The sequence below is a fragment of the Fringilla coelebs genome (assembly GCF_963513975.1).
Source record: "Fringilla coelebs genome assembly, chromosome: 10".
In the NCBI taxonomy this organism is placed as follows: Eukaryota; Metazoa; Chordata; class Aves; order Passeriformes; family Fringillidae; genus Fringilla; species Fringilla coelebs.
Genome location: NC_140036.1, coordinates 4,487,229 through 4,502,262, shown reverse-complemented (window position 1 = coordinate 4,502,262; position 15,034 = coordinate 4,487,229). Strand labels below are relative to the sequence as shown.

At 48.9% G+C, this 15,034-nt stretch overlaps 1 protein-coding gene across 1 annotated transcript; it reads right to left on the bottom strand.

Annotated features, from left to right (window-relative positions):
• Positions 1–4,985: 4,985 nt before the first annotated feature.
• Positions 4,986–13,438, bottom strand: D2HGDH (D-2-hydroxyglutarate dehydrogenase). Its single transcript, XM_084212489.1, has 9 exons — positions 12,955–13,438; positions 11,695–11,752; positions 10,576–10,715; positions 9,944–10,137; positions 8,626–8,794; positions 7,930–8,073; positions 7,383–7,525; positions 7,072–7,237; positions 4,986–5,462 (listed from the first exon to the last, which is right to left on the bottom strand). Exons 1-9 carry the CDS (start codon positions 13,241–13,243, stop codon positions 5,200–5,202), a joined length of 1,566 nt encoding a protein of 521 aa, XP_084068615.1. The 5' UTR covers positions 13,244–13,438; the 3' UTR covers positions 4,986–5,199.
• Between the last annotated feature and the right edge of the window lie 1,596 nt (positions 13,439–15,034).

Below are 15,034 nucleotides of genomic sequence, written 5' to 3'. Positions count from 1 at the left end.
TCACAGCTTCCCCAGAGCAGCCCCGACTCCAGCACTTACCCAGATGCAGAGATTAGCAAGGTGTAGGGTTGCTTTCCTTGAGTTCTCGGTAGAAGCTGAGTCAATGTGCTCTTTTATGGAGAATTTCTAGGGTTACTCTTGGCACAGCACCAGCTGCTGCTGGCAGGGGGGGCACATTTCAGCGACCTCTTTCTCCTGTTACATTACACACGTCAGCTCTGCCATTTCTCACTCGGGAGCTGGTAGAGCCCACAGATCACAAAAGCCCGTTTTTTACACTTTTACAATTGATTCATTGCTCTCCTGGGGTGTTGAACACAAATTGTCAGCTTTGGTTACACCAAAAAAAAAAAAAATTATGCCAGGCATGAATACTTGTCCTCATGTGGAGGTGGGCTGCTCAGAGACTGGGGCAGGGAAGGGCAGCAAGGTGACACAGAATTAATGAGCTGGGGTGGGATTCATCACTCCATCCCGCTCTGGCCCTGGGGGAGTCGGCCCCTTGCAGCAGGATGGGGAAAATCAGAAGGTGGAAGTGCAAAAACTCGTGGGTTGTGATAAAGGCAGTTTAACAGGTAAAGCAAAACCTGCACAAGCAAGCAAATCGAAAGGAATTCATTCCCTGCTTCCTGCCGCAGGCAGGTGCTCGGGCATCCCAGGAAAGCTGGGCTCTATCACGCATAGCGGTGACTCGGGAACACCTCCTTCCTCCCCAGCTTTTATTGCTGAGCACCGCCTCCTCCGCCGTGGGAGAGCTCTGTGCTCGGCCAGGTCAGCTGTGTCCCCTCCCTGCTCCTCATTGCCGAGGAGCAGAACAGACCTTGATGTTGTGTAAGCACCACTCAGCAACAGCTACAACATTCCTGTGCTTCCATCGCTGATCCAAACACAGATCCGGACCAGCCACTGTCAAGAAAATTAACTCTATCCCGGCCATGATCCTGTACAGAGAGAGGCAAGTCCTTACTGTGCCAGAAGACCACTGGGTCTAAGTGTGGAGCATTCACAGCATTCTAATATTTAAGTCTGTCTCAGGAAAATTAAAATTTTGGACAAGAAATTGTCCAAATCATTGCTGTCACAATGATTCTTTCTAAAAATACATGTACCCACCCTGTCTCTCCCTCCTACAAACAACAGTGCACCATTATGTGAAAGCATCACTGAGAACACAGAAATAAGGTCTAGGAAAGATAAAATGACCCTACACTCATTCCTCCCTTGTATTCCCCCAGAGAACTGCTCTATTGTTCAGTGAAAACAGTAAAACTTACATGGAGCTTTAGGCTCTTCAAGTGTAAGGAAGATGGTTAAATGGAGCTGTGCCAGAACTTCCCTGGCCACAGCAGAGGGTTGTGTGTCTCCCTCCCGAGCACCCTCTCTGCACACAGCTGAAAAAGAGAACTATGGAAAGTTCCACTTCCCAAAAAGAGCCTTTCATCTGGACAGTCTGTATTTTACACAGTGATGGTCAGTAGTTTAGGGGGAAAAAAAGAAAGAATGGTGTAGGAAAAGGGCAGAAAATATAAACAGCTTGATTCAGAAAGAACTAGCTGCATCAGCCTGTCCTGGCAGAAAGCAAATCCTGCAGATTTCTTTTCCAATTACACCATGGACTTCCCATAGCTTTTCATCACCCCACACCCAAGCAGGTGTTGCACAGGCTGTCTTCTCTTTTCACAGAGCCACAGAATTCCAGAACCATTTGGGTTGGGAGAGACCTCCAAGACCAGAGTTCAGCCTGTGACCAATCCCCACCTTGTGACCAGCCCAGAGCGCTCAGTGCCACGTCCAGGTATTCCTTGAACCTCCAGGGATGGGGACTCCAAACTCCAGGGCAAACCCTGCAATGCCTGACCTCTGTTTCCATGACAAAATTCTTCCTCTTTGCAAATGATGGCACTGTTCACTTTGCTTCAGCCCAGAAGAGGACAAAAAAAATCAGCTCCTCTCTGGCTTGTCCTGAAGGATGAAAGGCTTGAATGGGCAAGACTGGAGAGCAGGACCAGGTACTGGCAGGCCATGGAATATGGAGGAATTTCTGTCAAAAGCATCCACAAGGCCAAGCTGAGAGATGTGTGATCTTAGAACTGCATTGAGAAGGGCATTGCAACACACTGCTGAGCACAAGCCAGCATCCTTAGTGCAATCTGACAGTGTGCAGCCTTGTAGAGATTGTGTTGTGCCTTAAAACAGAAGAAAACACTCTTTAGGATGGTTTTTCTTTGAAGAACAAGGCTCTGGATGGAACATTTATTTCACTGCTCGGTGGAAGAGCCAACATCACCAAAAGGCAGGTAGTGGAGAAGATACTGCATAAGACACCACCTTCCCTACTCTCATGGCACCCAGTAAGGCTTTCCAAACCAGTACACCTGAGTGAAATCCATCAATGGGCTCCCTCTGAGCACAGCCAGAGCCAGCTTATTACCTGTCCCACAGCCCCCCCAGGCAGTCCAGCAGAATCACAGAATCACAGGATGGTTTAGGTTGGAAGCTCACCCTGTTCCAACCCCCCTGCTACTGGCAGGGGACACCTTCCATTAGGCCAGGCCACTCAAATCCCTGTCCAGCCTGGAGAAGTTTTTGGGAAAGAGCATAGCAGGCTTGGGTGACATCCACTGCTCTGCCCATGTTGACAGAAAATATCCTCTTGTTGTAAAAAGTTATCAGCTTAGTGACACTTATTTACCTTTGGAAAATGTCCTGGCTCTTTCTTATCACCACCTGCTTCATTTGGATACGAGAGCTTAGGTTATGAGTGACACATATCAGGAAATAAGGATATAACTAACAAAAACCAAGTAAGCCAGAAGATGAATGACTCACCACCCTCTGTAGCACAAAGGTGACAATGTGGTTTTGTACAACAAACCATAAGTTACAAAACAGACTGTAGCACATAAAACCAAACCCCAAAACCAATAAAACCCTTCATGTTAGAATAGAACAGTTCAGCTGGAAGGGACCTATGACAATCATCTGGTCCAACTGCTTGACCAGTTCAGGGCTGCCCTAAAGTTACACCCCTGCTCAAATGCCTCTTAAACACTGGCAGTCTGGGGCATCAACCCTCTCTCCAGGAAGCCTGGTGCAGTATTTGATTATATGCTCTATAAAGAAACACTTCCTAATGTCCAGCCTGAACCTCCCCTGGCCCTGCTTTGAGAGCAGCATTCCCATCAGATCAGCACTTCCCTCTCCACACCCCCTCCTCAGGAGAGCTGCAGAGGGGGATGAGGCTGTCCCTCAGCCTTCTCCCAGGTCACACCTCCCAGCCCCAGCGTGGTTCTCCTCTTCTGGACACACCCAAGCCCCTTCTCACCATCTCCAACCCTGGGGCTCTCTGGGTGAGGCTGCCCAGAGCTGAGCACAGCCAGGCCATGCCCTCTCCTGACCCCTGCCCACGCTGTGTCGGTGTCCCCAGGTGCCACCTGCCCTCCTGGCCATGGCTCCTGCTGAGCTGCTGCACCCAGCACCCCCAGACCCTTCCAGAGGCTGCTCCCCAGCCTCTCCTCTCCCAGCTCACCTGGGTGCAGAACCCAGCACTTGGACTCAGCAATTCTGTGCCACTGGCACTGCCCCGTGGTGCATCTGTGCAGATCCCTCTGCAAGGCCTCTCCTCCCTCCAGAGAGCCCACAGCACTCCCAGCACAGTCATAGAGTAGTTTCTCTGCTATGAGCAGGGACACCTTCCACTAGACCACGTTGCTCCAAGCTCATCCTTTTGGATTATCACTCCAGGTTATCCCAGATATTATCCAGCCAGGTTGGAGGGATAATTTTACACCTCTCTGTGAGAGCAAATCATGATTTGCTGTGAAGAACAGACTGGAAGTCAAGGAAGCAGGAAACATTGGCATGCCTAGAGCCTGCCCCTGGTCAAGCAGGAGGGCTGGGATCTACCCCCCCCCCATCCTGGCTGCTGCTATTTCTCATCCAGTTAATAAAATCCAGGAGCTGGGTCTCCAGCACCCTCTGTTCTCTGGCTAGTCCTTCCAGCACTGCAAACCTGTACATGGGACAACACTGATGCTTATTTGGGACAGCCTGGAGGTGGCATCACTAAAGAGGCCATAGCCAGATGCTGTTTGGGCTTTGGGATAAGTGTGTAAGATAAAACAAGTGAGGAAGTGTCTCGGGTTTAGCTGGGTGTGTACTAAATTACCATCTGTTAAAGGTAAGGCAGTTATCCTCTGTTCATTGGGCAGTTTTTCTTTATCTCTCCCACAGCCCATCCTCCCCTCTAGGAGATCTCTGCTGTCCATGGCCAGTGAGTGTCCCTGCAGGGCTGATCAAATTCCACCATCCCATGGGGAGATGCTGTGCTCAGGGCAGGAGCCAAGCATTCCTACCTGGATACAATCTGCCCTGGAACAGCACAGCAGCCTTTGCCCCCTGCATTCCCAGAGGAGCAGCTTTCTCCTGCCCTGCATTCCCAGAGGGAGAGCAGGCCCATCTCCAGCAGCCCTGGAGCTGCAGAGGAAAACTCCCCCCTTGTGCAGGATCCTGCTGCAGCAGAGCCACAGCTGGGACTGCAGGAGGGCTGAGCCCCCATGGGATGGGGCTGTGCCCCCACCCTGACACACCGGGCATGTTCTGACTCTGTCAGTGGTTTTCTTTCCTTTGTTTTTACTATTGCATTTTTATTTTAATTTTCCTACTAAAGAACTGTTATTCCTATTCCCATATCTTTGCCTGAGAGCCTCTTAGTTTCAAAATCATCATAATTCATAGGGAGGGGGTTTGCATTTTCCATTTCACAGGAGGCTCCTGCCTTCCTTAGCAGACACCTGTCTTTTCAAACCAAGACAGGAAGAGCAACACCTTCACTTGGAAGACTTACATCCACAGGTTCTCCTGTCTCTCTGATGCTTCACTTGCACAGCCCAAGTGAGAAAATGCCTCCTTTGGCTGCTGTCACTGATAAATCAGAACAAACCCAAGGGGAGGGAGAGTTGGAATACTCACACACACACAGTATCTCCATGCTTGGTTTCTATTTTCAGACTAAGTAGGAAACCCAGCAGTGTGTTCTTCAGCAAGAGCAGGCACCCCCAAAAAGAGCAACCACATTCCTTTACTTGTTCCATCCCACTAACAAAATCAAACACAGAGCACTCCATGTTCTTGCTGATCCAGGGTGCTTTTGGCCCAAGTGCAGGTACAGAGCTGGAGCTGCCCTGCTCTGCTGCCTCCTCAGCTCCTCTTCTCAGGCAGCGTCTTGTAGGGGTTGAGGATCCCTTTGGGGTCCAGCATGGCTTTGAACTGCTGCATGAGCACCACTGCCTCACGTGGTTTGCTGTACTGAATGAAGTGCCTCTTCTTGAAGCCCAGCCCGTGCTCTGCACTGATGCTCCCACTGCATCTCGCAGTCCACTCATAGACGAAGGGCTCGATGGCATCCAGCAGGGAATGGCTGTAGGACTCTGCCGTGATGTTCAAGTGCAAGTTCCCATCTCCTGGAAGAAAACATTGCACAGGTGGGTCTGGGAGAAAAACCTGGTGACCCTGCAATGGATACTCATTCCTGGCTCCTCCACGTTCTCAAACAACAGGGCCTTTGTTAGTCTGCAAACTGTGCAAAAAGGACAAGCTCACTGTCCCACAAACATCAGCCTCTCTGTGCACAAATAATTAAAATAGGATCTTTGCTTTTCCATGCTCCAAGTGCAATATTTGAGGAAAGGTTCTGAGTTAAGCTGCTTTCAAACTCCGACTTTTGTGATTTTCAAATTCCCACTGTCCTGCATTAATGTTTGTGCCACCACCGTGATGCAATGACAAAGACTTGCCCAATGGCATTTCATAATGATCATTAGATTCTAACATGGTCCTTCATCACTTTTTCTCTCCCTATTATGTTTGTGCAATGCTCTAAATGTGCTTTGGCACTGTGTCAATAGAAACAAAGAAAGCAGAACAATTTCTCCTTTTGCCACTGTGTTTGACAGTATTTGATTAAGCACAGAGTTGTTGGGTACTCCAAAAGACAAAACACACAAAGAAAAATACAACTTACTCATCCTCCTCCTGCATCCTAGCAAACCCTCACTGCACACAGCTTAGTCCTCAAAGAGCTACCAACAGGAAGCCTTTGTTATGCAACTTGTCTTTCAAATGATCCTAATCAAGTGTGCTCAACAGTGTTACATGTTTTTATTGTAACAGAGCAGCTCTCCTAAACGACCAGTTTACCTGCTTGTAAAATCAGATTAGTTTCCCAGCATGCTGACAAATCTATCAACCTTTCTGTGCATTTATCATTATCACTCTCTGTTGGAGGGTTAATGGCTCACAAAAAACTCATTTCCAGCAGGATTAATCACTTTGGACAAGAAAGTGGTTATCTGCCAAATGTGTCTAAGTTCATCAACGAAATTGATGGTCCAATTGAACAAATTATATATTTAAATAGAAAGTACACAGCAAGAAGATACAGATGACCAGTTCCATGGCACACTGGCCAGCAACTTGCCATCAGTATACAGAAAACAGCCTCAAAGCAGTGAAATTCAAACAAAAAAATCCTGATGCACCCTCCTCTTCCACAGCCCTCAATTTAAGCCTCTCACCCACAGCACAGAAGGGCCATCACCTCCTTTCCCAGCACCCCTGTGGCATTCACATCCCCTGAAAAAATCCCTTCGCCCAAGATTTTTCTCCTGGGAAGCTGAGAAGCCTCAGAGAAAAGGAAAACAATTTGCTTTCAAAACAAATCTTATCTCATTTGCTTCCCCTATGTTTTGCCCCTTTGGAATGTGTTTGGAGATTGTTTCATTGGATTCTGGGGTGAGTTGTTTTCACTCATTGGCAAATTGGGTGCCAAAAGCTGTGCGGAGACTCTGGAAAGAGTTTTCATTATTATCTTTTTAGCATTCTGTAAGTATTTTTTCTGTATTCTATAGTATAGTATAGTATAGTATAGTATAGTATAGTATAGCATAGCATTCTTTAATATAATAGAGTATTATAAAGTAATGAATTAGCCTTCTGAGAACATGGAGTCAGATTCATCATTCCTGCCTTCATTGGGGCATTCCCTGCAAATACAATACCACCCCTACTTACCCAGGTGGCCATAGCCCACCACATTTTTGGCACCCTGGCCCAGCCGAGCCCTCATGTCAGTCACAAGGTCATAGAGCTTTTCCACGGGCAGGGAGATGTCGTACTTGTACACATAACCCTCGTGAGTGAGGGCCTCGGTGATTCTCTCTCGCAGGCTCCACAGCACCTGAGGAATCAAGGACCACAGGAATTCATAGGACCCAAGTAGTTCTTGGGTTCCATGCATACACCAAACCTGAGTCTGAACACTTCCCTGTATAAAACACAAATCCATGTCAAAGAGATTTGTGGGAGAGGAAACACTGACTTGCCTTTATTTTCTTATCGTCTGTTGCCACAGTTCCATCAGTGACCAAACCAGAAGTCATGGCCCGTTCTAGGAAGTTGTTCAATTTTTCTTCATCGTGAGTTGAGTTGGAGCCCGAAGTTTCAATTAAAACATAAAAAGGGCTGTCTGAGAATGAGGGTAAACAAAGTAAGTAGAAGCCCTGGGGCAAAACAGAGGAATTCAGGGCAGGTTTTGGAGCTTTCCCCACATATTATGTGCCCAGACTCTCTGGTGCCAGAGAGCGCACTTCACTGACATGCTAGATCTTTTATTAAGCAACTACCTTCCAGAGAGCTAGCAGTTTTGTGAGGACAAATACAAGTAAAAAGTTTCATCTTGAAAGATAAAAGGTGTTTGGAATGGATATGCTAGATACAAAAATTATGAGGGATGCCCACACAATCACCAACCTTTTAAAAGTCAGTGAGTGAACTTTTTAAAATTAGTCACTATTTAGAAGTGTTTAAAAGTAGTCTAAAAATCCCCAAGCAATACAGTGCCCCTTTCTACAGCGTGAATATCACTGGTACCTGCCACTGGGCTGGACAGCTTGAGATGTATCTTAACCAATTCCATGCACTTCTCATCCATGAACTCATAGGCAGACAGGATCTCGCCCAGCATGGCTCTGCAGGTTGTGAATGTTTCCAGAACCTTGGCAAAACTCTGACACCCTTCAGAAGAACAGACAGGAATCAGGACCAAAAAACAGACACCACCCCAAACCCTCTGGAGGTTTCTGAGAAGTAAAAAAATCTCAGTGAAGGTTCCCCACAAACAACTCTGCTGAGGGACACCCAGAAGCAGCTTTTAAGCAGCCTGGCCACATACCCTGCTGATCCAGAGCCTGACCTGCAGACATGATTTCTCAGCCTTGCCTCATCACCTGGTCACTCACCTGACTCTTGGATGGTGGCTGCCTCTGCCTACTGACACAGTCTGCTCATCTCTTGAGCCTGCCAGACCAGGCCTTCCCTCACCAGTGTGGGGACTTGTCCTGCCTGCCTCCTCACCTGGCTAAGCTCCTGGCTCTACCTTCCTTACAGAACAACCTGCCCTTGCAGATATTTCAACAGATATTAAATATCTGCACAGGTATTTTAGCACAGAGCCCTACACTATTGATGCTGGCAGTCCAGCTCAGCAGGCTGAGCAATGCTTTCTCCTCTCTATCCCTACTCCCAGCCTTTGAATTCAGGTGTGAAACCATTAATATCAGCTTCTACCTAGGAATGCCACATTCACAGCCTTAGGCTTCTGAGGACAGAGTATGGAGACAGCAGTGATAACTCCCAAGGTCCCCTCGGATCCGATGAAGAGCTGCTTCAGGTCATAGCCCGTGTTATCTTTGCGCAGAGAGGTCAGACAGTCCAGAGCTGAGCCATCAGCCAGCACCTGTGGGAACAGGGGCCCAGTCAGAGCACCTGGAGAGGAATCTGCTGGCTTTGGGAATGAACTTGCCTATCACCAAGCTGATGTGAAGTGTCACAGTGTCACTCCCCTTGAGTATGTGAAACAGCTGCAGCCCATTCCCACACTGCTCCTCCATTCCCGGCTCTTCCCGCCTCTACATCCTACCCGAGTAGGATAGAGTAGATATTTCCCTCCTCTCCTTTCATCAAGACAAGTAATAACAGAAAATCCACTTTGCTCTGCTTTTCTTACTAATGGTGGAGAAGACCAGCCATTCTCTGTAGCCCTAGCTCCCACTATCCAGCAGAAACAAGGAAAGCCACTTGAAACAGTGAACAGTTAAGCAGAATGAAGTAAACCCTCTGCCACTTGAGCCTTAAATTAAGGCTGAGTATCTCCAAAACAGGTTATTGAAGGCTATTTTGACATTAGAGCCAAACTGACCTCAGACAAATGCTCTCCCTTCTAAGCCTACATAGTAAAACAAAGCCATGCTTTTGTTCCCTGACCAAATTTTTTTCTCCAGCCATGAAAACTTTTAGAACTCCTAATCCAGCCTTTACATCCCAAGGCACCTGCCTGTAGGACAGGAGCAGTTGAGGAACAGCAGCGACTCTAGGGCACAGCCAGTAGCCAAATGAACCCAAAGCAGACAGCTCTGTTATGGGGTGGGCTTTAAACCCTAAGATAATCTTCAAAGTCCCATCCAACACAAACTAGTTTGTGATCCTAAGATTCTATTAAAATCCGAGTGAGCAGCCACTAGAAGAGAGTGATGCAGGATGGATTTAGCAGAGTGTTCCAGAGACCCTCTGCTCAGAGGAACCAACTCCATATAACCTGGGATGCCCCAACCTCTCCCTACCTTCTTTCCACTTGCCTGGATTAGAAAACCACCTAACACGCTCTGTCAGCAAGCACTGGAAGTCAGGAAGCTGGAAACTGCAGCAGCGATAACATGTTGCACACACAAAGACATGTGCTGACCCTTCTCAAAAGAGCCCAACAAGGAAAAGGTAAGAGTGGGAGCCTGGAGAGGAACTTGGCAGTGTGCTGGACAGTTAGAAGAGCAGGAAGCAGTAAGAAGCAGAGGATTATGCTGAGAAGGGAACTGCCAGGTACTCGCCTTACCACTTCCAGGCCCAGCACGGTCCCTCGCAGAGAGCCGTATCTCAGGAGCCGCAGGCCCCCGGCGTTGGTGGCCACGTTCCCCCCGATGTGGCAGCTGCCTTTGGCCCCCAGGTCGAGTGGCATGATGAACCCCTGCTCCTCCAAGTACTCACTGAGCCTCTCCAACACACAGCCTGCCTGGCACACAAGGATTCCTGGAACACAAACATCACGCTACAAGCTGATGGCTGAGAAGGCGCCTCCTCAAGAAGTAGGAGCAGTATGAGCAGACGCAATCACCACTTCCTTCAAAACTTCCTGGGATTCAGTTTAAATGCACAAGTTTATGCATGCTCCAGGGAACTGCCCCCTCCTCAAGCCTCAGGGAGCTTTGCTATTGCCTCAGTATCTTGTCACCCACAACTCTGGACTGGTAAAACACAGGCACATTAAGTGTGTCTCTGCCTGTTGTTCTCCCTCTCTGAACAGAGATACTCACACCAGCCTCACCCCTAACCCCCCAAATCCAAACAAACCTCCTCATGAAGCTGCTGGGCTGAACCCTGCTGATCCTGCTGCTATCTGTTCCCAGGAAAATTCCTGTTTTGTGGCCTGGGGATCATTTCTGTGCTTCACATCCCTGGAATATTTACCAGACACCTTGTCAAAGCTGATGATCTGGTTCATGAGAGCAGTGGAAAGAATGATCTCGTCAAAGACAGGAACGCTGCCCCCAACAAGGCCTGTGTTTCCTCCCTGAGGGTTCACTGCCAGGTTCTTCTCATAGCAGTACCTGGAAGGAAAGAGGTTTCTCAATTTTTATGCATTTAAAAGCCACAATCAGTCTGTCAAAGAAGTTTCACCTCTACATGAATGTCAACTGTTGTGACAGTGCTCCTTAAAATCAAGCAGCATTTCACAGAAAGATTAAATTGAGGGAAGGAGACAGTTTCAATGGCAAAGTGAGAAAGAGCAACTCCTGTCTGAACTCAGCCCAGGGCTGAGTAAAGAACCAACACCTGAGGTTAGCCCGCTGTGTATCCACACATCTGGCACACAACATCTGCCTGGGAAGCACTGTTTCTACAGAAGCTGTTCCTGCAGCAGTTGTTTTAACAGCTTGGGCTCCCCAATGGGCTCTGACAGCCATCCTCTGGCAGTGCTTTCAGACATGACTGCCCTCTTCCTCCCAAGAAATTACTGCCCAGTAGGCAACAAAATGTGCACCTGTGCCTCAGCTGCTGCACCTGCCACATCCCTGCCAAGCAGCACCCACCACATCCCCTCTGAGCTCACAGCAGCTCCTGCACAAGGGATGGCACAGAGCCCACAGCACCAGAGCTCCTTCAGAAGCCCTGCCTGCCGTTCCTGTGCTCTGCATCCCTGTTTTAACAGAGCCAGGAGCACGTTCCTGCAGCTGTCAGCTCCTCAGCCAAACAGTGATCTGGCACAGCACTGCCCAACCAGAGCTGTGCTCACACCAGGGTGGGTAAAACAGACCCTCAAACTGCCCAGTTCTGCCCTAACCTTCTTCACCTTTTCAAACAGACCCTCCTGAATCTTTCACAAAACTTCTCTTTTCTGAGCATCCGTACAATACCTAATTTTAGCCATTTATCAGAAGAGGAGAGTCATGAAGAAACTAACTCAGCAACTCCAATGCTTAAGGAATTGGTGTCTGAACACCTACAAGCTCTCTTCAGGTGCTGGATCATCCCAGACTCAACCCAAGTCTCCTCAGCACCAAGCCCAGCTGAAAAGGTGTGTGTTACCTGAGAATCTGAGACACCTCTGCTGTTGTCTTGGGCTTCAACACCAGCTGGCTGCAGCCTGCAATGAAAGCAAGGGACTCTCAAGGCAAGCTGTGGCTCTGCAGAGGTCAGAAAGAAACAGGTGGGAAAACATGAGGTGGGAAATGACAATGCTCCCTCCACTGTTAGGCATTTCAACCACTTTGACAACTAACATTTCAACACCAGCCTTTCCCTTTAAGCCCTGCAAAAAACTTTGCAGGTATAGGTAGGCTTGGGTGCCATTGGGGGCAATGGGGAATTATTTAAATTCTCATAAAATCTTTGAGAGAAGCAACAGAGAATTCACATTGCTTGATTTAGAATCACAGAATCACAGGATAATTAGGGTTGGGAAGGACCTAAAAGTTTATCTCATTCCATGGGCAGGGACACCTCCCACTATCCCAGGTGGCTCCAAGCCCTGTCCTGGCCTTGGAGACTTCCAGGGATCCAGGGGCAGCCACAGCTTCTCTGGGAATTGTGTGCCAGGGCCTCAGCACCTTCACAGGGTAGAATTTGTTCTCAATGTCCCATCTAACCCAGCCCTCCGGCAGTGGGAGGGCATTGGGTGGGAAGCCATTCCCCCTGGTCCTGCCACTCCAGGCCCATATAAAAAGTCTCTCTCCCTCCTTTTCATAAGCCCCATTAAAGTACTGGAAGGCTGCAATCAAGTCTCCCAAAAGCTTTCATATCTTTTTCTGAGGTTCAATCAAAACTGTTAGCTGGATCAACTTGTCTCAGGAAAAAAATCAATTATTAAGTTAGAGGGTTTAGTTTTTTTTTTTTAACAAAAGCTATCCGGTAATTCTTAAAGGAATAATTTTATGAGAAGAACTCATTTTGGATGGGCAGGCACTCATCTTCTCTCTGGTGACCAGTGACAGGGCTCGAGGGAAGAGCTGGAGCTGTGTCAGGAAAGGGTTAGGGAGGATATCTGGAAAAGGTTCTTCCTCCAGAGGCCGGCCGGGCACTGCCCAGGCTCCCCAGGGAATGGGCACGGCCCCAGGGCTGCCAGAGCTCCAGGAGCCTTTTGATAACGCCCTCAGGCACAGGGTGGGATTGTCTGGGTGTCTGTACAGGGCCAGCAGCTGGACTCGATAATCCTCATGGGTCCCTTCCAACTCTGTGGCCTGTATAGATGCGATCCGCCATAAATAAAGATAAGATTTCCTTTGGCAAACTCCTCGTTCCGGTAACTAACAGAGGCAGGAAGGCGGTTTCACCACGCAGCTCGCTTACCTCGCACCGACTTCAGCCAGTCCACATTAAATGGCTTCACCTCCTCGCCGGTCACCACCCTGCCGGGCAGGAGGCGCTCGAAGAAGGCCACATCGCCGCCCGCCAGCCGGCCGAAGGGCAGCCTCCGCACCGCGTACCGCTCGCAGGTCGGCACCACCTCCCGGGAGGCAGCACAGCCCCTGGCCCGGGGCACACCGGGGGGCTCCGGGCTCCCGCCGCGCCGCAGGACCGTCCCTCGGCAGCTCCTCAGCCAGGCGGCCCCGCGGCGCCACACGACTGCGGCAGCCATGGAAAAAACCCCCTGCCCCCGGCCGTGAGGGGAGCGCGGCACCGAGGGGAAGCGCACCGCCTCGGGGATGCTTTTCCGCTGCTCCCACCGCGACACCACGCAGCCTTCTCAGTGCGGTTTAGCGCGGAGCGAGCGGAAAACCCGTAAATTATGCCGGTAAAACGGGAGATTCCAAGGACACCTGGGAGCGGCGGGGACGCGCTGCGCGCCTCACTCCGAGCCGCCAGGGGGCGCTGCCGCCCGCCGCGATGAGCGCGAACGCGCTCAGCGCGCGCGGGCGGCAGCGCCCCCTGGCGGCCGGAGGTTGCAACAGCACCTCCCCAAAATTCCTCCCCAAAATTCCTCAAAACCCGCATTTATTCCCAAAAATACTTTATTTATAATATAATCCAACATCTCCAAGATCCAAAAATACAGATATACATTTTTTTTTTTAAAACTTTACATTCCTTAATTTTCTTTTTCGGTAATTTGGGTGAAAAGTCGGGTTCGGACCTCCAGTTTGGATGAGCTGCAGTAAAGCTGGGCCCCACCTTGTGTGGGGTTTTTTTTGGGGGGGCAATGTTTAGTGGGGTATTCCTTTAGGGATCACCCTTCTCCAGGAAGTATTTTAACACTGTACATTCAAAAGTCAGAAGATTTAAATCCTTTAGTAAGCAAAAAATGAAGGCTGCTGGTATTTCTGTCTACAAGGAGTCGTAAAAATTCTCTACGACCAGGTGTAAGAGGGCAGGAGATGCTCCTGAGCCCATCCAAGCCCTGAACTGGCATGTTCCCAGTGGGACAGTTTATTGCTGGTATGAGATCTCAGATGCTTTACACACCACAGGCTTTGTAAAGAACAGAATGTTGTACCTCACACTATTCATAATTCCTAGCAAATTATTCTTCCTTTGGAGGGCTCTACCTTCCAGAGCTTGTTTTCCTTTTTGCTTTGCTGGTTCAAGTAGAAAATGCTCTTCAAAGCCCCAAAAGTACTATTAGAAATGTGGTTTTTTTAATCCTACCTGACCAGAATTTTAGAGCTGAGGGAAGTCAGCTCCACACTGGCTCACCCACAGCTGCTCTCTTCCCTCATGGCACATTTCCAGCAAGATCTCCAGAGTGGAATTTTGAGATTGTTTCCAATCAATTGCTTAATCCACAGCAATAGCAGTACTAACAAATCTTAGGAAAACCAGGAAGAGAAGTTGCCTACAATACCATTGGGTGGGAGGGGAAAACAAACCCTGGAGCAGCATCAGGGCACTGGATCACAGGCTGGCTCATGAGGTACCACAAATTTGCTCTCATGAAGAGGCAGGAAGAAGAGGGCAGGCTGTACTCCAGGTTTGTGTGACTGCTCTTCCTCCTCCTTCCATCCAGCACTCTGGCCTTAATTTCCCTGCCTGCTTTCCATGTTCCAATGACAAATGTGCATCACAAATGTGCATTTTCACACACAGAACTGTGGGAACTTCATCTCTCTGTGATGCAATGCAGTAAAGACACCTGCAACATCACACTGGAAATGACAGCATCCTAAAGAAAGGGATTTTTTCCTAAAATCCATCCTTTTTTCCTGCCACAAATCAATGTTCATGGAAAAGCTGACTCACAGTTTAGAGGTTTCTTCTACATCAGCAGCAGGCACAAAGCCCCACAGAGGGAAGGAGAGGTGGCAAGAGCTGTGTTCTACTTTCCTTCATTGCAAATCATGAGGCTCAGTGTAACAGGAAAAGCCTTCTTTCTTTTGAAAACAGGTGCCAGAATCTGAGTAGAAGTGTTTTTAACCTTCTATGCTGGTTTTTT